This window comes from Canis lupus, chromosome 27, assembly GCF_048164855.1.
Source record: "Canis lupus baileyi chromosome 27, mCanLup2.hap1, whole genome shotgun sequence".
Lineage (NCBI taxonomy): Eukaryota > Metazoa > Chordata > Mammalia > Carnivora > Canidae > Canis > Canis lupus.
This window is the reverse complement of record NC_132864.1, coordinates 28,631,464-28,652,737: the sequence shown is the minus strand read 5'-3', so window position 1 is coordinate 28,652,737 and position 21,274 is coordinate 28,631,464. Positions and strand designations below refer to the sequence as shown.

Sequence of the window (21,274 nt, the reverse complement as noted above, 5' to 3'; positions counted from 1 at the left end):
ATAAACTTCGTCATCCATTAATGCTTCTCGGATGGTAGAAGCGGTGAAAGCATCTCTAATCTCAATTAGCAGAAGCCAGAAAAGAAATAGACAAGAACTTTATTTTTGAAACTTTTAAACTAGTAATCATTAGAGGGAAATCTTCTTTAACTTGATTTTTTCTTCTACATTTGAAAAGTATCTCATCTTTGTTAACATTTCCTTGGCTTTTTCCAAATCATCTGAAATAAACAGAGACATTAAGGTGAGGCTTCCTTCCCAGCAAGAATAAAACTAACTCTATTGACCAACGTAGCCAGTCTGATTTACAGATAAAGTTTTATTTTTTATTTTATTATTTTTAAGATATTTTATTTATTTATGAGACACAGAGAGAGAGGCAGAGACACAGGCAGAGAGAGAAGCAGGCTCCCCGCAGGGACCCCGATGTAGGACTAGATACCGGAACCCCGTGATCATGCCCTGAGACAAAGGAAGGTGCTCAACTGCTGAGCCACCCAGGTGTCCCACAGATAAAGTTTTAAAATGAAAACTGTGAAATCTGGGGGCCCCTGGATGGCTCAGTGGTTTAGTGCCTGCCTTCGGCCCGGGATGTGATCCTGGAGGCCCCGGATCAAGTCCTACATCGGGCTCCCTGCATGGAGCCTACTTCTCTCTCTGCCTGTGTCTCTGCCTCTCTCTCTGTGCCTCTCATGGATAAATAAATAAAATCTTAAAAAAAAAAGAAAAGAAAAGAAAAGAAAAGAAAAGAAAAGAAAAGAAAAGAAAAGAAAGCTGTGAAATCTGTATTTGTGTCTGCCTGTACATTTATGGATGTATGTCTGATTTGTATATATATTTCCCTATCTCCCAATGGTATTACCAAATTAATTTATAAAATCCCTTCAAAGAGTTGTATCCTGATTGTCTTAGAGAGAAATAAGTTCACACATAAATTAAGTCTTCCTAAAACTTCCAGAAATATAGGACCCAACTCAAATATTTTTCATTGTCACATACTTGTATAAATCTTTGGTAAATAAGACTAGTTTAGTTTGTTGGTTTAATAAAGTAGGTATGTTTTCAGAGTTGTTAACATTAAATTGTAATGCAAACATACATTTTAATTGTCCTTGGACTTACTAGTCTAATAACCTAATATTATACTTATTAGATGTTTAAGATTATAGAGATGGTAAATTTGATATTACTCAAATCATCCTGACAAACTTTTTTTTTATTTTTAAAAAATTTTTTGACAAGCTTTATTTATAATGACAATAATTATGTTTTATAATATGCTGCCTAAAAATAATTTCCAAAGTATTTTTGGCAACTTGGAACCTTAGAGTCATGGTAAGCTAAGTTAAATAATAGTCATTAAATATATAAATAATCTCTAAATAAGATAAAGTGTTGAAATATTCACTATTAAGCAAAAGTTTAAGTTGATACACTTTTAGCTATTTATTTTTATATGGTCCAAGAGATCAAGGATCTTGGGACTCTTTTTTTTTATGATGTATCTAGAGTTATTTATTTTAAAAAGTAATTGTAATGTCTAAATAACATTTCCTGTATTGCCCAATTTAAATTTTTTTTAATTTCTTTTTTTTTTTTATTTATTTTTTATTGGTGTTCAATTTACCAACATACAGAATAACCCCCAGTGCCCATCACCCATTCACTCCCACCCCCCGCCCTCCTCCCCTTCTACCACCCCTAGTTCGTTTCCCAGTTAGGAGTCTTTACGTTCTGTCTCCCTTTCTGATATTTCCCACACATTTCTTCTCCCTTCCCTTATATTCCCTTTCACTATTATTTATATTCCCCAAATGAATGAGAACATATAATGTTTGTCCTTCTCCGACTGACTTACTTCACTCAGCAGGATCTTGGGTCTCTTAATCAACATGTTCTTGCCACCTTAAAAAAACTTGTATTGTAGGAAGCATATACCTCTATAGCTTATGAAGATGGTAAACTCATAAAATCTGCTTATCTACTACAGAATACTGGTGTATTATAGTTTTCAATTGTCTACTTCCTAGTTTTCTCTGTAAAATAAAGGTTACTAATGGTCAAAATTTATAATCAATACATAAAAAAATGAGACTACAAGTTAGGTGGCTCAGTTGGTTGGTCATCTGCCTTTGGCTTGGGTTGTGATCCTATGGTTCTGGGATCAAGCCCTGTGTCAGGCTCTCTGCTCAGTTGGGAGCCTGTTTCTCTCTCTCCTCGCTTGTACTGTCACTATTTCTGTCTCTCTCTCTCAAATAAATAAGATTTTAAACAAAAAAAAAGAATGAAGAGTATGTTTCTGTTAAGATAAAAAATAAAAAAGAGGGATCCCTGGGTGGCGCAGCGGTTTGGCGCCTGCCTTTGGCCCAGGGCGCGATCCTGGAGACCTGGGATCGAATCCCACGTCGGGCTCCCTGCATGGAGCCTGCTTCTCCCTCTGCCTGTGTCTCTGCCTCTCTCTCTTTCTCTCTCTCTCTGTGACTATCATGAATAAATAAATAAAATCTTTAAAAAAAAATAAAAATAAAAAATAAAAAAGAGTAATTTTGTCCTAAAGTAAAATGTGAAAGAGGGAAAGAATAGAACCAAACATGAATAGATATTGAGAGTGGTAGGTTTGTGGAAAGGAATTTTATGTGAGGTCAAAGCTAAGATTATTTTTTAATTTCAATTTTTAAAATTTTTTTATTTTTTAAAGATTTTATTTATTCACGAGAGATACAGAGAGAGAGGCAGAGACACAGACAGAGGGAGAAGGGAGGCTCCCTGAAGGGAGCCTGATGGAGACTCAATCCCAGAACTCTGGGATCAGGTCCTGAGCTGAAGCCAGAAGCATCCAGGCATCCCTATTTTTTTAATTTTTAAAAAAGATTTTAATATTATTATTTTTTAAGTAATCTCTATACCCAATGATCTCACAATCCTGAGATCAAGAGTCATACATTCCACTGACTGAGCCAGCCAGGCGCCTCTTGAAATGAACTTTTTTTTTTTTTTAAGATTCCATTTATTTATCGAGAGACACACAGAGAGAGGCAGAGATATAGGCAGAGGGAAAAGCAGGCTCCCTGCAGGCCACCTGACATGGAACTTGATCCCAGGATTACAACCAGAGCTGATGACAGACACTCAACCACTGAGCCACCCTGGTGCCCCTTGAAATGAACTTTGATCTAAATAGTATACTGACAAAACCAGAGTTTGGTTTCCTGTGTTAAAATGACAAAGTTTTTTTTGATTATTGATCTGGTCTTAATAAAAGACTGTAAAAGATTTTTCTTTACCTTTTGAGTAATCTGCCTAGGTAATATACATTCTATGTCTTATCAAAATAATTTCCTGCGCTTCATGTTGTCTTTATCATATCTTTCATTACTTAAGAGAATAAAGACTTCTCACTATTCAGAACTAAGGTTCTTCATTTTTCATGTTATCTCCTGTATCTGCCTTTGAAGTTTTTTTATCACCACATTGGTTAAATGGATAACTGAGTTATTGTTTCACAATGACCTATGATCCTATTTAATTAAATATTTAAAGCATTTGACATTTTGGACAACTTCCCAAAATCAAATTTTAAATAAAGACTTCCTAACTTCAAACTATGAATTTTCTGAGAGGATCTCTAGAAAACCTCATAGGATTTGTTCTCTTACTTTCTTAAAAGAGAGCTGTTAAACTAATTAGGTTTATTTGATTACGTTGCATGGGAAGCACTGTCAAAGAAGAGATATTTAATCTTCTCTAGGTTATATTTGTATGGGTAAAATGTTATTATTTCAGAAATATTATAAAGTTCCTAGAAATTTATCAATGCCTTCACTACAATATGGCTTGGTATTATGTTATTAGTCTAGTTATTATGTTAAACTATTCTGTCACAGAAACCACCAAATTTCCTTGACAATCTTAATTATTTTTATAACTTTCATCAGATCTTTATTTTTTTTAAAAGATTTTATTTATTTATTCATGAGAGACACAGAGAGAGGCAGAGACACAGGCAGAGAGAGAAGCAGGCTCCATGTAGGGAGCCCAATGTGGGACCCCCGGGATCACGACCTGAGCCAAAGGCAGACACTCAGCCACTGAGCCACTCAGGTGTCCCTCATCAGATCTTTAATTGTGGTTATTTTATCTTTTGCTATCCACAGATAGTTGTTGTTCTACTCTGATGCTTTCCTAAAAGCTCCTGCAACCAGCTACATGCCAGAATATGTGTGCTTAAAAAAAAGGGACTGTCTTAGAGACCCATGAAAAAGGACTGTACCAGGTACAGGCTTCTGATGGCATTGCTTAAATAACCTTGAGATCAAAACAATAAACTCAGTTACAATTTCCAAAATTTGAATGAAAAAGCCAGTGGGTTCATGCCACAACAATCTAGTAAGTTTTACTTAAATAAAAAAAAAAGTATTTATATATTTATTTTTAATTGAAATTCCAGTTAACAGTGTAATATTAGTTTCAGGTGTATGATTTAGTGATTCAACACTTCCATACAACACCCGATGCTCATCCCAAGTAAACTCCTTAAATCCCCATCACCTGTTTAACCCATCCCCCTACTTACCTCCTGGCTGGTTAACCATCAGTTTCTCTATTGTTAAATGTCTGTTTCTTGGTTTGCCCCCCACCCCATGATTGTTTTGTTTCTTTATCCCCCCCCTTTTTTTAAGATTTATGTATTTATTTTAGAGAGAGACTGAGAGCGAGCACAAGTGAGAGGGGCGGAAGGAGAGGGAGAGAGAATCCCAAGCAAAGTCCAGGCTGAGTATGGAGCCCAAGGGGACTCTATCTCACGACACTGAGATCATGATGTGGGATGAAACCAAGAGTTGGAGGCTTAACCAACTGCACCACCCAGGTGCCTTTGCTTTTTTTATTTTATTTTATTTTTTAGATTTTATTTATTTATTGGAAAGAGAGAGAGAGAGCATGAACAGGGGGAGGGATAGAAGAAGAGGAAGAAGCAGAGTCCCCACTCAGCAGGGAGTCTGATGGGGTGGAGGGAGGGAGGAGCTCAATTCCAGGATCCTAATATCATGACCTATGCCAAAGTGAGACACTTAACCAACTGAGACACCCAGGTGCCCCACGTTTGTTTTGTTTCTTAAACGCAAACTGGTACAGCCACTCTGGAAAACATATGGAGGTTCCTCAAAAAGTTAAAAATAGAACTACCTTATAATCTAGGAATTGCACTACTAGGTATTTGCCCAAAGAATACAAAAATAATTTGAAGGGATACATGCACCCCAATGTTTACAGCAGCATTATCTACAATAGCAAATTATGGAAACAGTCCAAATGTCCACCCACTGATGAATGGATAGAGAAGATATATATATCTTCTCATCTGCCTTCGGCTTGGGTTGTGATCCTCTCTATATATACATATACACTGGAATATTTACTGTAAAAAAGAATGAAATATTGCCATTTACAATGATGTGGGTGGAGCTAGAGAGTATAATGCTAAGTGAAATAAGTCAATCACAGAAAGATAAATATCATATAATTTCACTAATATGTGGAACTTAAGAAATAAGTTTTACTTTTGTAAACAAAATGGAAACATTTATCTTTTCTCCCTGCCTGATTCTCCAAAAAACTCTGAAACTATTATTGAATATTCTTTTTTTAAAAAAGATTTTATTTACTTACTTATTAGAAAGAGAGGGAGAGAGAGCACACACAGCAGTGGGGAGAGGGAGAAGCAGGCTCCCAGTTGAGCAGGGAGCCCCACTTGGATCCCAGGACCCTGGGATCATGACCTGAGGTTAAGGTAGATGTTTAATCGACTGAGCCACCCAGGCACCCCAGATGTTCTTATTTTCAAGGCAATATAGCTATTTGCATATGCTTAGCAAAAATCGATAGGACATAAATTAAAATATTTGTTATATGACCAAAATGATGCATAAAATCAGACAGAACAGACAATTTTAAGGAAGTTAGGTCAACTTTATGGTGCCAAAACTTACAAAGCCCTCTTGGAAAAAACCGGGTTGCCACCTGGCTTATAGACTTCCCATCCTTACAGGTGAGTAAAGAAGATCATTCCCTTGCAGGCCCAAGATATTTAGGATGTTTTGGGGCACCTTGAGAAGAGGTCCAAATCTATAGGTAGTGCAGGTCATATCTGATGGCAAATTCTTGGTTTGACTTCCTAGCATTGAGAAGGTTTTTTTTTTTTTTTTAAGTGGGCTTCATGCTCTATGCAGGGCTTGAACTCATGACCCTGGGATCAAGACCTGAGCTGAGATCAAGAGTGAGGTGTTTAACTGACTGAGCCACCCAGGCGCCCCTCATTGAGGGCCTTTTAAAGTCCAATCTGAGATTCTTTATAAAAACTTCCATAAGGGGATCCCTGGGTGGCTTAGTGGTTTGGAGCCTGCCTTTGGCCCAGGGAGTGATCCTGGAGTCCCAGGATCGAGTCCCACATCCGGCTCCCTGCATGGATGGAGTCTGCTTCTCCCTCTGCCTGTGTCTTTGCCTCTCTCTCTCTGTGTCTCTCATGAATAAATAAATAAAATCTTAAAAAAAAAATTTCCATAAAGAAAACTTAACAAGGGTTTGTATGGCTGATTACCATTCTCAATGCATTTATGTAAACAATTAGGCCAACTTTAATGCAACTAAAATTATTTTGTAAACAAAACTATTCCTACCTTGATAACCTTTGATTACAAAGGGGGGTGACTGTATATAGAAATTTTATGACAGTGGAAAAGTCTATACACCAGAATCTAGTCCTGAGATTTTATCTTCCTGTAAACTGAACTGGATCCTGCCATCTTACACATTTTGTCAGCCCTTAGCAAATTCTTTTTCTTTTCTTTTCTTTTTAGCTCTTAGCAAATTTTTAATTCTCCTAGTTTCCTTCAATATCCGGCTACTACTCCCCAAAGTGCTGTTTCCTATTTTTCTCCTTCCCTCCTGACTTGCCATCAGTGAGAACTAAAACCTGATCCTTTCTGGGAATCGGGTTTTATTGTGGTCACCCTTCCCTCTGGTATCTGAAAATGCCCTGTATGATAAGACCAGACGACTTGATGTAAATATCAAAGAACTCATCACTACAAGTTACGAGTGGGCGACTTTTGTGCCTGGACTTGCTGCTACGTGGGCTACTCAAAAAGTCCACCACAACTCCTTTGCCTTCCATGCTCTGCTCATGGGAAGCAGCTATGGCTGTGACATGGAAGTCTACGCTGTCATTACCAACATTCAAACTATAAAACGAGAAATCTATCAGATTGCCACTGCTGTCCTCATACCACTGTGTAAAGATGCTGGAGTTCAGTGTCTTCTCAAGTGACTGCCCACCCTCTGGACTCAGAAACTGGGTTTATAGTCTGCTCCCACCATTAGCCTTTGTTTTCTCTTTGTTTCCATAGAGATGCTCCTCATTATATGCCTGATTGCTCAAGTCATCCAGCAAATATCCTCTTTTACCAAGTCTCAACAGATGGTTCAGCCAGTCCTTAATAAACAAAGGGCGATCAAATGAGAAACGGACCTACATTGTTCAGGGGAAAGAAAAATGTCTCTTCTTCCTATCTTTTTCTTACTGTTTTTTTGTAGCCAACACCAGAAGGTAGGGCCCTTTTCTCTCAGTATCTGGGGGAAGGTAGGAGCCTAACTTTGATAAGCCCTAGTTAACAAACCCAGATCGGTTTCACATGGACCAACCCCCACCACCTTCCTTTTTTTGTCATTTCCCAGACTACAGAGACCGTGCTCATCTACCACCCTATTCCCTCATTCTCTCTTTATTGTTTTATTTAAAAAAGATTTTATTTGTTCATTTGACAGAGGAAGAGAGAGAGCACATGCAGGGGGAGTGGCAGGCAGAAGGAGAGGGAGAAGTAGGCTCCTCTTGGAGCAGGGAGCCCCATGAGGGTCCTGCAATCATGACCTGAGCTGAAGGCAGATGTTCAACTGGCTGAACCACTCAGGCACCCCCATCCCGCTCATTCTCTTTTAAAACGCCCAGGTACCTCTGTACAAATTGGGAGTGCAGTTCACCCTGGACTGTTCCCTATTTCAATAGTTATTACTAATTAAAATCTATCCTTACCAGTTTAGTATCTGGCTTTATTTTTGACAATGTGCAAGTATCTCTCTGAATCTCTGCTGTCAATTCTTCAGGTATATCCTTAGAAGTGAAACTGCTTCTATCGTATGGCGATCCTATTTTTAATTTCTTGAGGAAATATCATAATGTTTTCTGTAGTGGCTGAAGTATTTTACAGCCCTGCCAACAGTGAGCAAAAATTTTAAGTTCCCCAGACCCTTGCCAATACCTGTTATTTTTCTGGGTTTTCTTTTTTTCTTTTTAAAGATTTTATTTATTTATTCTTGAGAGACAGAGAGAGGCAGAGACATAGACAGAGGGAGAAGCAGACTTTATGCAGGGAGCCTGATGTGGGACTCGGTCCCATGACTTCAGGATCATGCCCTAAGCTAAAGGCAGACGCTCAATAGCTGAGCCACCCAGGTGTCCCAATTTTTCTGGATTTTCTAATACTAGTATCCTAATGGGTATGAGGCCGTATGTTGTTGTGGTTTTGAGTTTCATTTGCCTAATGATCAGTGATGTTGCACATTTTTCCATGTGCTTATTTGTATATCTTCTTTGCATGTTCTATTTTTCTATTTAAGTTGGGTGGGTATTTCTTCTATTTTTTTTTTAAGTTTTTTTATTTATTTATGATAGTCACAGAGAGAGAGAGTCAGAGACATAGGCAGAGGGAGAAGCAGGCTCCATGCACCGGGAGCCCGATGTGGGATTTGATCCCAGGTCTCCAGGATCGCGCCCTGGGCCAAAGGCAGGCGCCAAACTGCTGCGCCACCCAGGGATCCCATATTTCTTCTATTTTTATTCCTTAAATTGTACCTAAATATATTCTTAAAACCTACAAAAATTTTTTAAAAAAAATCTACAAAATCTATAAAAGTACAAAAGGAGATGGGAGTGAGCCCTGCTGGAATACCTGAATAGCCAGTGGGTTGGGTTCATGGATTTCAGGCAGACATATCAGGCTGCTAATCTGTATTTGCCTGGCATCTTTTTAGAGACCCTCACTCTGCCTGTGTCTCAGAATGGACTTCTACAGTCCTGCAAACTAGATGGCACACTTTGTAAGCCTATCCCCTCAGCATTAGCTGATGGGACTAGAGTGGACATCTGGCTCAACCTGGGCCAATCAAATAGCCCCTCTCAGGAATCTAGAGTTGTGTCTAGGGGACTATAGTCAGATGGTCAAAGTCTTTGTTCTCATAAGGTAATAGACCTAGGAGAACTAAGGAGTCATCCAGTGGGGGTGACTGCTTTGGAGCACTGTACACTGAGGAAGTGGGTCGAACTGGTTTATAGTGAGAAGTTGGAATGAAACTGCCAGAGGCATTGAGTCTAGGACCACAGCTTTGGTTCCAGAATGGTTTCGGGTTCCTAGGCTTTGCCCCAGAAAAGATCTTATCACACTGTATACTATAATCATCACAGCGACTTCCTCTTTGGATTTGGGGATATAGTCCTAATTTCTTATAATAAACTTCTTTTTTATCTGGGCTAGCTTGAGTGGCCTTTCTGCTTCCTGCAATCAAATGATCCCTTAGCCAAAGGGCCATTATTCTCTCATTTAAGGGGTGGCACAAGTCTGGGATGGAAAGAAAAACTGGTCTTACTTCAAAATAGCCAGAAATAGACTCAATCTATTGGCCCTGAAAGCCAGGAGCAATGGGGACGAGGATGAATATTCCATTTTTGTAATTTGGGCACAGCTCTGCCATGGGCTTCTCCTGGGCTTTGCAGAAGGGGTAGGCTTTGCCAAATGTCGACTGTGCAGCCTTGCCCTCAGGATCAGCCTACATTCCTTACCTTAACTTCTCCTACTTGCTAAAAGGGGAATAGAAGCACTTTCATATACTCTTTTGCTGGCACATTACTGTTTGGGGCATACAGTTTATTTCTCCCGCAAGGCTGTAAATCCTCAAAGGGATAAATGTCGACTTGTCTATATTTTAGAGCTCTCCATGTACCTATCATAGGATGGGTATATAATAGGTCTTAACTGAATAGATAGTTATACCTCAGTGCTTACAATTTCTTTCCATATTTAAGAAAGTCAAGGAATGAAGAAAGTACCTTGTTCAAAAGCTCTGCTCACATAGTCAGTCATTTCTTTCTGTTTAGCTGAAAGAGAAAATTATTATCTTAATTTTTCTATTTATATAGACTAACGATGTAAAGATAACACTGTGTAGCTGGTTTCAACACAACATAACATGGAACTTAGATTCCAGGATAAGACCTCATAAGCCTTGTGTCCACATGTCCCATGATGGCAGGTCCTGTGTTTTGAGATTTATTTATTTTTATGAGGAGGGGAGGGAGGGAGAGAATGCACATGTGCATGCGAGGGAGGGGCAGAGGGACGGAAAGGGAAAGAGAGAGGGAGGAGGGAGAGATAGAGAATCTCAGCAGACTCCCCACTGAGCACAGAGTCCAACTGGAGGCTCAATCCCACAACCCTGAGATCGTGACCTGAGCTAAAGCCAAGAGTCAGACACTCAACCGACTGAGCCACCCAGGCACCCTGGCAACTCCTGTTTAGTGCAGCTGACCCTACTCACATTCTGTTTTTCTACCTCTGAAAGGTCTGAGGGACAAACACTAAGGCTTGTAAGATGGCTATGTAATCATAAAAAAAAAGAAAAAAAGGACAAGGAAATGCTTTGTCTCCACCAAGCAGTCTGAAATCTTCTAGATTTCAGGTAGGAGAAAAATGGGCAGGGCATTAAAGTGTTTCAAGCAACCATCTGCAAATTATACAGCCTCCCAGGAAAATGGAACATTTAGATCATATTGTACCATAAGAGAGAATGCCAGATAAGGTAAAGGGAGCAGCTACCTCATGTTTCTGCTGTTTCCTCATTAGGAAATGAAGAATTTTACCATGTGTTTTCCACATATAAAGGGTATCAATCACTTATATGGTGCCTGCTTTCAAAGCACTTTCAAATACGTTATATCCCCATTGTAGACAGTTGCAAGTATTGGAGATGGCCCTCATCATATGGTTGGTTGAGTGGAGGAGTTGGGAGCAGACCCCAAGTCTCTAGACTCCGGGAGAGTGGTGGGAAACTAGCAACGTGTTAACAAAAAAGCACTGGACTAGGAGTCTAGAGGCTCTAAAGTTCCGCCCCAGATCTAACTAGCTCTATGCCCTTGAATATTTGCTTACTTTGGGGAGGAAACTTAGAAATTAATCTAAATGAAGCTCGGTGACCTGTTCAAAACCAGACATTCACTATAGGGCTAGGATAACCCCTGCCGGTGACTGAGCACCTGCTATGGATTAAGCACTGTGTTATTTGTTTTGCCTTATTTAATTTAGTCCTTGCAACACGCAGTACTAATGTTAAATCTATTTGACAGATGAGGAAACTGAAGCTCAGAGGAGGTGAAGTCGCTTGCTCAAGGTCACAGGTAAAGGCAGTGCTGACACTGTACCCCATGACCCCCTTACAGCAGAGCATCATATTCCTCTGCCTTCCAAAGCTGTGCAGATGGAGTTTCTGACTGTAAGCCCTGAGGTCTTCTTCCAACACCAACTAGCCCTAAGGCTGTTGATACATCCCTAGCTGATAGACTCCCACTTTACTGATTTTAGCTTCTTTGTTCATTACTTATTCACTCAATTAATATTTATTGAGCCCCTGTTATACACCATGTCCTATTCTTTGGGCTGAGAATATGAGGGGGACCAAAAAGCAGACACAATTACTGCCTCTGCAGAACTTCCAGTCTAAGGAAGGAGGGTGGCTGATATTGGTCAATAATCTCATGGAGAACAGTAAAGGTTATAACTGTGATTAGTCCTAAGGGAGAGCTACACACTGTACAGATAAAGAGGTTCTCTGAGGATTCTGAGGAAGTGTTGATTGCTCCCAGATCTGGAAGAGGAAGAGTTAACTAGAGGAAGAGGAAGAGAAGAGGGTTTTAAGCAGAAGAACAGCATGTGTAAAGGCCCTGCGGTAGAAAGGTTCTTGGTACAGATGAAGAACTAAAAATAGCCTGTGTGGGACAGTGGAGGGGCAAATGGGAAGAAGCAGAGGTCAGATCATATAGGGCCTTGTAAGCCATACTAATGACTTTGGTCTTTAACCCAAGAGTAGTGGGAAACCACTTAAAGTTTTAAAGCAAGAGCAATGGTAAATATGATTAGATTTAGGTTTCAAAACATCACATAAGTGATAGTGTAGGAATATGTTAGATTAGATTGATAGTGTAGGAATTGATTAAATAGTGTAGGAATGTATTAGATTGAAGGCACAGCTAGATCAGTCTGGAGCTATTGCAGCTGTCCAGGTAAGAAAGAATGGCAGCTGGGAACAGGGTGCTGGCAGTGGAAACAGATTTGGGACACATTTAGAAGGCCAGCGTTTCAAGATTTGGGGAGGACTGTTTATGGGGTAAGGGAGGATAAATTATTAAGAATGCCTCCACAGTGTTTTGGACTTGTGCATTTAGAGAACATCAGCAGAGGAATAGGTTTTTTTAGGAGGGATGGGAGAGGCTCATGAATTCCATTTTGGACACATTGAGTTGAACTATATAAACTCCATGAAGACATGGGCCATGTCTTTCTTGTTTACTGTGTCTTAAGCAATGCTTGATACACAGTAGGCATGCCACAAATATTTGTGAAAGTACATACATACATACAATTGGAGAGAGAACTTAGGACTTTTTCTACATGGCATGGTTAATTTTATGTGTCACGTTGGTTGGGCTACGGTGCCTGTTGTTTGGTCAAACACTAGCCTAGATATTGCCGTGAAGGTATTTTGTATATGTGATTGACATTTACAACCAGTTGACTTTAGGTCAAGATTAGCTTTGATAATGTGGGCATAGAAGTCCTGCTTGACTTTCCAGCCTGCTGGTCTGCCCTACATATTTTGGAGTTGTTAGGCCTCACAATTCTATGAGCCAATTCCTTAAAACAGATTTCTCTATCTCCATATATACATATATACTACTGGTTCTCTTTCTCTAGATAACTCTGACTGATACAGTATTAAATAAAGCGGAAAGCAAGGCAATATGTAATCAGAAGTCAGTTTTTCCATCTTTGCTCTGCAATGTGACCTTGGGCATTTTCATGAGCTTCTATGGCCTATTTATTCTTATCAGAGACAATAATAACATCTAAATGATGTCATGGGTAGGAAGGAGGATTGCAATCTGCAAAATATTATTATGTTCTTGGTTTAAGGCTGCCTTCCGGAAAGGGGTGTTGTGAGTCTAATCTCCAGATAAAATTCGTTTCAGTATAATCAAGACAGAAAAATACTCCCTGAATCATTATGATGACCAATATGTAGTCTTTATATTAATTTTTCACCCAACCTTGAACATGTACTTGTAACAGCAATAAAATGCATTCAGTGGTATTTTATCTTTTACCTCTGACAATAGATTCAATCTCTTTCATGGCAGCTTCACTTTGAGCTTCTGCAAGTTTTTCATTGATTTCCATTATTTCCATGAGGAACTGCCTGTCCATTTTATAATCTGTCCCTTCAGGAATCTCTACTCCATGGAGCTTTAGCTATTGGGATATAAAGCAGAGAAAAGTAAGATTGGTTGAAAAGATTGTGGCCAGAGTCATAAATCCTACTCACGGAACAGAATATCATTCATAAAAAAACCTCACAAAACTTTCAAAATATAGTGAAAGAGTGAACAAAGGGTATGGGAAAGTTAGACTGAGAGAGTGCTGAGATGGAATTCCTCTCTGCTACTTGAAACTGTGATCCTGGGGGGCTGATCCTCCACTTGGGAGACTCAACTAGATATTTGTAAAGGCTCTATAAAATCCTAAAATTCTAAGGAGCTAAAACTCTTTCCTCCCTCCTTAAAAACCCCAAAATTACTCTTTCCTAAATGCTACCACTATACAATCTTTGGAATTTATAAAAAATGGTAAAAAAAAAAAAAATGCAATTGGCAAGTAAGATTTACAAATACTCAGAGAAAACTATTCACATGTAGTATTATTGAGGCTAATTATCTTTGGGTCCCTAAACTAAATCAGGTCTCAAGCACTCTTCTGCTGAATAAAGGGGAGCAGCTGTCCCACAGCACAATGGATACCATGGAGTCACGCACAGAAGGGTTGGGAAATCACCTTACAAGATATAGTCCCCTGCTCAGAGGAGCCAGAAGGGTCTTATAGGCATCATTCACCAAGGTTGAATGCTTCTCTGAGAAGTCCTTTTCAGTCTGTTAGTAGAGATGAAGATAATCTCATTACCATCTAAATCAGCCATATTAAATTCACATACTGTTTCATAAAATACTGTCGGGCAGACAACTAAGGAAGTCTCCCAAGTAGAACTGGTGTGGGATGAGCTGTCTTTATTTTCAACTGATGGGTTCTGATTCTTCTGGGAAGTCAGGTAAAAGCTATGAGTGCAAGGCAGGTTTAGGGCGTGGCTACCTGAGGTCAGGCTGCCCCAGGGTGGAGCTGGTTGTTAGCTCTGTCTCTGATAATCACATCACCACAAGGCCACTGGCACCCACCCTGTGTACAGTAGTGTTTGGGTATGATTAAGGGGTGGCCAACAGGCTACCTGGGATCTCTGGCTGAAGAAATCAGGGTGGACAAGACGCTGTAGTTGCTGGTACCGAGTCTGGAGCTTTGCTGTGTCAACTCTGAAGGCACGGTTACTGTAAGGAAATTGGGAGATAAAATCCATGCAACAAATACTCACAGATTTGTATACTATGGGCCTGGTTCCTATTCTCACCGGGGAAAATACAATAAACATGTAAAGAGAGATAACTTCAAAAAGTGCTGTGAGGGAAAAGAGAATAGGGTCAGAGAAAGTGGTAGATGGGGAGGACAAAGAGATGACATTTGAGCTGAGACCTGAATGATGATGAGAAATAAAGACCAGAGGAAAAAGTCATCTAGAGGCAGAGGGAATATGCAAAGGCCCTGAGGTGTGAACGAATTTGGTATGCTTGCAGAACTTAAAGCATAGTGTCACTGTAGTGTGCAGTGACTGGTAGGGGCAGATACCAGAGTTAAGGGGAAAGGCCATTCCTGAATCCCACCCTATCTTTCCAAGGCCCAGGTCCTTTCTTCTTTGTCTTTCATTTTACATTCCTGGAGCCTGCCCTGGCTTAACAGCTTAGGTCTCCTCAAACTTCATCACCTCTCCAAGCTCCTCCACCTTCAGAGGGTAACAGGAAAAACAGCCACTTCTCAGCCTCTCTCCCTCTGGGTCTCACTTCTCCCTTACACTCAGCCGACAATATTAAGTTTTCGGATGCTTTTACACCCTATTTTGTTTGTTTTTCTTACTAGATTTATTATAAAAGGAAGTAACTCAAGAACAACCAGATGGAAAACATGAATGGGGGGAAGCGGCTGGCTGGGAGCTTCGAAGTCCTCCCCAGGCGCACTCCTCTCCCATCTCCGCGTGTCCACAATCCTGGAGGCTCCTTTACTCCCTTATTATTATTTTTTAAAGGTTTTATTTATTTGTTCATGAGACACACACACACACACACAAACACACAGGGGCAGACACACAGTCAGAGGGAGATGCAGGCTCCCTGCAGGGAGCCCGATGTAGGACTCGATCCCAGGACCCCAGGATCACGCCCTGAGCCAAAGGCAGATGCTCAACCGCTGAGCCACCCAGGTGCCCCCCTACTCCCTTCTCTTGATAACACCTAAGTACCCCTTTCTTATAAGTCTCAACCCAACTTTAACCATTCTGGCCCTGTCGCTCAAGTCTTTCTCCAGCCCCTCCAGGTCGCTTCCGTCAGGCACCCCCCCCAGGTCTCCCTCCACCGAAGCCTCCACCTTTCAGACCCCCTAAACGCCTTCCCCCCCTCCCCTCCCGCCATTCGGGTCTCCACTCCTGAGGCCCCAAGCTCAGTCCCACCCCTCAATTTCCTGTGGCACGGGCCGCAATCCCACCCCGGCGCTCCCGGGCCCCACCCCCCTTCTCTACGGCTCCGCCCACCAGGCTAACCGGTCCCGCCCTCTCCTCCCCAGGCACTCTCGGCCCTAGCCCCTCGCAGGCCGGCCCACGCCTCTCTCGTTCGCGCGTTTCCCGAAACCGCCTCCCGTACCAGTCCATGAGGCTGAAGTAATCTCGAGTGGGGTCAGGCGGCTGCAGCGCGCGGCACTGTGGGCAGAAGAACCCGTCCCCCCGCGTGGGGCCCCCGGGGCCGCCGCAGTTCCAACACTGGGAGGAACCGCTCCCCGCCAGAGACGCAGCATCGCAGCTCAGCGGTCTCCTTCCGAGGGCCCCTGCCGGCCACAGCCCGCACACCCGGAGCAAGGCGCCGGTCCTCCCGCCCCACATCTGGCCGCGGCCTAGGTCGCCGCGGGCGCCTGGGGCGGGGGGGGACCGGGAGAGAGAGATGGAGAGCGACTGAGCAGACTAGTGCTGCTGATTGGCTGGGGGAGCTGACGGGGCGGGATCACCCGGTGGGGGCGGGAGGAGGGGAACCTGGACTCGGAGTGTCCCGCTCCTCATTTTAAACTACAACTCCCAGCAAGCATTGAGGCTACGTGTGGACGGCCACATCCGCTGCTCTTCATTGGTCCGGCGGCGAAGGCGGGGTGTTTTGATTGGCTGAGGGTGGAGTTTGTATGTGCTTGGTTAGCGCCACTCTGCTTGGATGTAGCTGCTGTGAGTGTTGGCTCTAGGTGGGCTCACGCGGTGAGTCGTAGTGGGGAACTTCTCCTGGGTGTTGGGGGGTTCGAGTCCCGTCCCCAGGGTCTTAATCCGCGCCGAACCTCCCGAGTTTCCACTTTGTGCGTTTTTTGACCTCGGTTAGGGTGAGGAGAGGAATGTGTGGGCGACTGTCTTCCTTTGTAGATGAACTTCGAAGTGAAGTTCACTTCCCCTGTTACTTACAAGCTGAAACTGGCCCAGACGTGCAGGATGAGAAAGGACGAAGTTGTGTTCTTCAAAATCAGAGGGTAACTGATTTTGATCTAGCCAGTCGTTGCTTTGTAAAGAGTTATATAAATGGTAGCAATTATTACCATATTTTAGATTCAATTTCGAAAAAAACCTGTTGAGAACTCAATCTTAGCAGCTGGGCGCTGCAGGAACTGGGGCACACTGACTTGTGTAGGAGGATGCCCTGCGAGTGTCCATAAGTGAGTGTGTGGGATAAGAAAGGGTAGGAGGGCACCAGTCCACCCTGGGACTCAGTTTCTCTATTCGGAAAAAAAAAAATGCGTTGCACTTATCAACCCCTTTCCGCTGTCGTATTCTTTGGGACTGGAATTATATTCTCCCAACTATCGAGCAGTACCGGAGGAAGAACATTCCTATATCATCTCATTTAATCCTCAAGATCTCTCTACCTAGTGAAGTTGTGATCTACCTGAAGATCCTGCAGAGCTTTGAGTCAGGCATCTGACTCCAGACTTGTCTCTAATCTTTCTATATACTTTCTCCTCATCGCTGAGGCTAGTGTGGTTTTCGTTTGCTGGACCATTAAGGTAAGCGAGGATAATAGCCACTTCTTGACAGTCTTTTGCCAGTTCTCAGGGCAGAGAAGTTTTGCTCAAAAAGCTGTGAAAGATTGCACCCTTGACTGAGGTAGTAGTATTAAAGCACGAGGTCCTGGAGTGGCACACTCAGCTCTGGCATCATCTTCCTGGTGTGGTTTAAGAAAAAGTCATCAGGATCTTTGTATCTAGAAAGCTGTATAAATGCAGTCAATGTGAGTAATGTCTACTATGTTCTCCTTGGAGGAATAGCCTGAGTATGGGTATCTGGAGAGAAGAGACAATGCACTCCCCCCCCCCCTTTATAAAAATCAGATTAGAAATTTAAAGTTAAGGATCGACTGTTACTTTGACTTTACTGTAGTTTCTGTTATCAGAATTTAACAGTCCATCAAATTAATTCTAAAGTGGGGGTGGGAACCTGTCAAGGTCTCCTGTGACTCAAATTTTTTTCTGTAGGATTCTACAAAATCCTAAGGGCTAGAAGGCCATTTAGGATGCTGAAAAGGTGTGCCCTTATGGTTACTCAGCATAACAAAGGGCTAGGTGGAGTTGTTTAGAGTAGTCTTCTTTGTGATGTGCTTCATTAATAGGCTGGCCTTTAGTTAGGAGTCAGGGAATCTAGAGTGAACAAACAGGATGTGGTCTTCATCATCCTGGGGCAGGCTTGGGGGAGGAGGGGTATCTGATATTTTATGTAAATGGTCACCCCTGGCAAGGTGCAGTGAATTATAGTTTCTCTTTGCTATCTTCTACCCCCAAGCCACATGGCCCTCCCCCTTCTTTCTTGTTCCAAAACATGAAATTTAAGTGTAGTGTTGATTGTATTAATGAATATCTTTTAGGTTTCATTTCTAGTTTTTAAAAATTAGATGAATATAAGCTGTTATGAGTCTTCCACCCCTAATTTAGTTCATTTCTTTTAACTTATTTATAAACTTCAAATAATTTCTTTCTTTTCCCTGTGATTTGTGGCTGTCATAACAGAAAAATGATCCAGTGAAAGTGATATAATGAAAAGCTCATCTCAGAAGAACTGTAGATCAATCTAGACTTAGAATTTTAACTTTAAAAAAAAAAAAAAGAATTTTAACTTTTGCAGAACATGCTTGCTCTGAATTTTTTTTTCCTGATGTAAATTTGCCCATCCTTCACTTTTTTTTTTTTTTTTTTTGAGAGAGAGAGAGATAGCCCTTGCATGGGGGTGGGGAAGTGGAGGGGCAGAGGGAGAGGGAGAGAGAGAATCCCAAGCAGGCTCCATGCCCAGAGCCGGCATGCTGCAGGGCTCATCTCATGACCCTGAGATTAGGACTTGAGCTGAACTCAGGAGTTGATGCTTAACCAACTGACCCATCCAGGCGCCCCTGCCCATTCTTTTTTTTTTTTTTTAATTTTTAAAAAAATTTTTATTTATTTATGATAGTCACAGAGAGAGAGAGAGGGAGGGAGAGAGAGAGGCAGAGACACAGGCAGAGGGAGAAGCAGGCTCCATGCACCGGGAGCCCAATGTGGGATTCGATCCCGGGTCTCCAGGATTGCGCCCTGGGCCAACAGCAGGCGCCAAACTGCTGCGCCACCCAGGGATCCCCCCCTGCCCATTCTTTACTTTTGAACTTCAAGTCTTGTTCCTTGAAACTTACCTTATTATTGAACACTTATTTTTGAGGTCGTGATGTCTCGGGAGACGGATGTGGAGTGTCAGCAGTCCCATGGCAGTGGTGCTTGTTCGCAGTCCCAAGGCACTTTCTCACAGTCTCAAGGCATCTCCTCGCAGACACACGGCTCCTCCTCACACTCTCAGGGCACATCCAGCTCCACCAGCACAGCACCCACATCTAGCCAGTCGTCTCACTCCAGCTCAGGGACCCTGAGCTCCTTAGACACAGTGTCCACCCAGGAACTCTGTTCTATTCCTGAGGACCAGGAACCTGAAGAGCCTGTCCCTGCCCCTTGGGCTCGATTATGGGCCCTTCAGGATGGATTCCCCAATCTTGGTAAGACTGTTTGATATATTGTATAATATTTTAATTGTTCACAAACACAGTTACAGATAGTTGTAGCAGAAAGCTCAAGACACTTCAGGAATGATTCCAGAGTGTAAAGGTGTTGAAAAATGGAACGAAGGAAGCAGTTTTGGGGAGTTTACTGACTCTTACCTGTGTGGATCTCCCTTCATTTATTCTTTCAATAAATGTTAATTGGACATCTGTTAATGTTCTGTCCGTTGGAGCATCTGAGGAGAGCAGTAGATCCTTTCCCTAGAAAAGTGCTGACTCATGCAAACTTGCAGACAGTTACAAACTAATCATGGAAACTTCACTACTTAATCCCTGCTGTGGCAGCTTCAGAACATCCATTTTACAGTTTCAAAGTAGAGAAGGCTATTTGTTGACTGTTATTATTTCAAAATAGCCAGCCTTGCAATTTAAATACATTCATCCTCTATGACACTTCCTGATTCCAATAGTAAGGCTTTGTTATAGGTATGTTTGAAATGGCATTTTGATATAAAAAAAATGAATGACTAATGTATTATTTGTACCTTATCATCCACTCTTTATTTCATGTCCAACTTTGATGACCTGAATAAGAAACTGTAAAAAGTGGAGAAATAATATAGGAATATTCATAGGTACGACTTTAAATTTAGAAGTAAGTATTTGAAGCTGTTTTTTACTCATTTAAGCCATAGTTTTAAGATAGACTTAGGGCTTCTAAATGATGAATGGGAAACAGAGATATGGTGAGAAAGGGGCTGCATCCCTTTTTTTTTAAAGGTTTTATTTATTTATTTATTAGAGTGTATAAGTGAGAGACAGAGAACACAAGTGAAGGGGGAGGGACAGAAGGAGAGGGAGAAGCAGCCTCCTCATTGAGCATGGAGCCTGATGCGAGGACCCTGGGATCATGACCTGAGCTAAAGGCAGATGCTTAACCATCTGAGCCACCCAGGCACCTTGGACTTTCAAGAGTGAGATTACATATATCTGAAAATCCTGATAGAGTGAACAGCATAAAGTGGATGATGCTCAATAAATAGGAGCTAGGGGATCCCTGGATGGCTCAGCAGTTTAGTGCCTGCCTTCGGCCCAGGGCGTGGTCCTGGAGTCCTGCTTCTCCCTCTGCCCGTGTCTCTGCCTCTCTCTGTGTGTGTGTCTCTGCCTCTCTCTCTCAGTGTCTCTCATGAATAAATAAATAAAATCTTTAAAAAATAAATAAGTAGGAGTTATTATTATTATTAATTATTGATTCACATCCATTTTTTTTCTAAATGTTTTATAGATTTAGTCCTTATTATTGATCCGCTTTGAGTTGCACTTTGTATATGGTATGAAATAGAAGTCCAAATTCATTTTTTTGCATGTGAATATCCCAGTTTTCTGAGTACTTTCTTGAAGAGACCATTCTCTCTCTGTTGAATGGTCTTGGCACCCTTGTCAAAAATCATTTGGCCATAAATGTGAGGGTTTATTTCTGGACTTTTCAATTCCATTCTTTTGGTCTATGTGTCTATCTTTTTGCGCAAGTATCACAAAATCTTAATTGCTGTAACTTTGCAGTAAGTTTTGAAATCCAGAATGTGAGTCCTGATTTGTTTTTCTTTTTCTTTTTCTTTTCTTTTCTTTTCTTTTCTTTTCTTTTCTTTTCTTTTCTTTTCTTTCTTTTCTTTTCTTTCTTTTCTCTCTTCTCTTCTCTTCTCTTCTCTT

General features: G+C 41.6%; 2 protein-coding genes across 12 annotated transcripts in view; one reads left to right on the top strand and one right to left on the bottom strand.

Annotated features, from left to right (window-relative positions):
• Positions 1 to 16,528, bottom strand: part of HSCB (HscB mitochondrial iron-sulfur cluster cochaperone) — a 33,321-nt gene extending 16,793 nt beyond the window's left edge. For 2 of the 4 annotated variants that reach the window (XM_072803087.1, XM_072803089.1), the window contains exons 1-5: positions 16,169 to 16,496; positions 14,653 to 14,749; positions 14,213 to 14,302; positions 13,484 to 13,628; positions 10,157 to 10,204 (exon numbers count right to left, since the gene is read on the bottom strand). In XM_072803087.1, the coding sequence (XP_072659188.1) occupies positions 10,157 to 10,204; positions 13,484 to 13,628; positions 14,213 to 14,302; positions 14,653 to 14,749; positions 16,169 to 16,404 (616 nt within the window). In that variant the 5' untranslated portion in view covers positions 16,405 to 16,496. Of the gene's footprint in view, positions 1 to 82; positions 222 to 10,156; positions 10,205 to 13,483; positions 13,629 to 14,207; positions 14,303 to 14,652; positions 14,750 to 16,168 lie in introns of those variants that run through there. The other 2 variants (XR_012019437.1, XM_072803088.1) reach the window with 2 other exon arrangements.
• Positions 1 to 21,274, top strand: part of CHEK2 (checkpoint kinase 2) — a 91,623-nt gene that overhangs the window by 25,691 nt on the left and 44,658 nt on the right. The window contains exons 2-3 of one of the 8 annotated variants that reach the window (XM_072803071.1): positions 11,450 to 11,500; positions 19,234 to 19,561. The exons of 1 other annotated variant lie outside the window; for it this stretch is intronic. In XM_072803071.1, coding sequence (XP_072659172.1) covers positions 11,450 to 11,500; positions 19,234 to 19,561 — 379 coding nt within the window. Of the gene's footprint in view, positions 1 to 11,449; positions 11,501 to 16,567; positions 16,765 to 16,807; positions 17,028 to 19,233; positions 19,562 to 21,274 lie in introns of those variants that run through there. 6 more of the 8 variants (XM_072803072.1, XM_072803074.1, XM_072803069.1 and 3 more) reach the window with 6 other exon arrangements.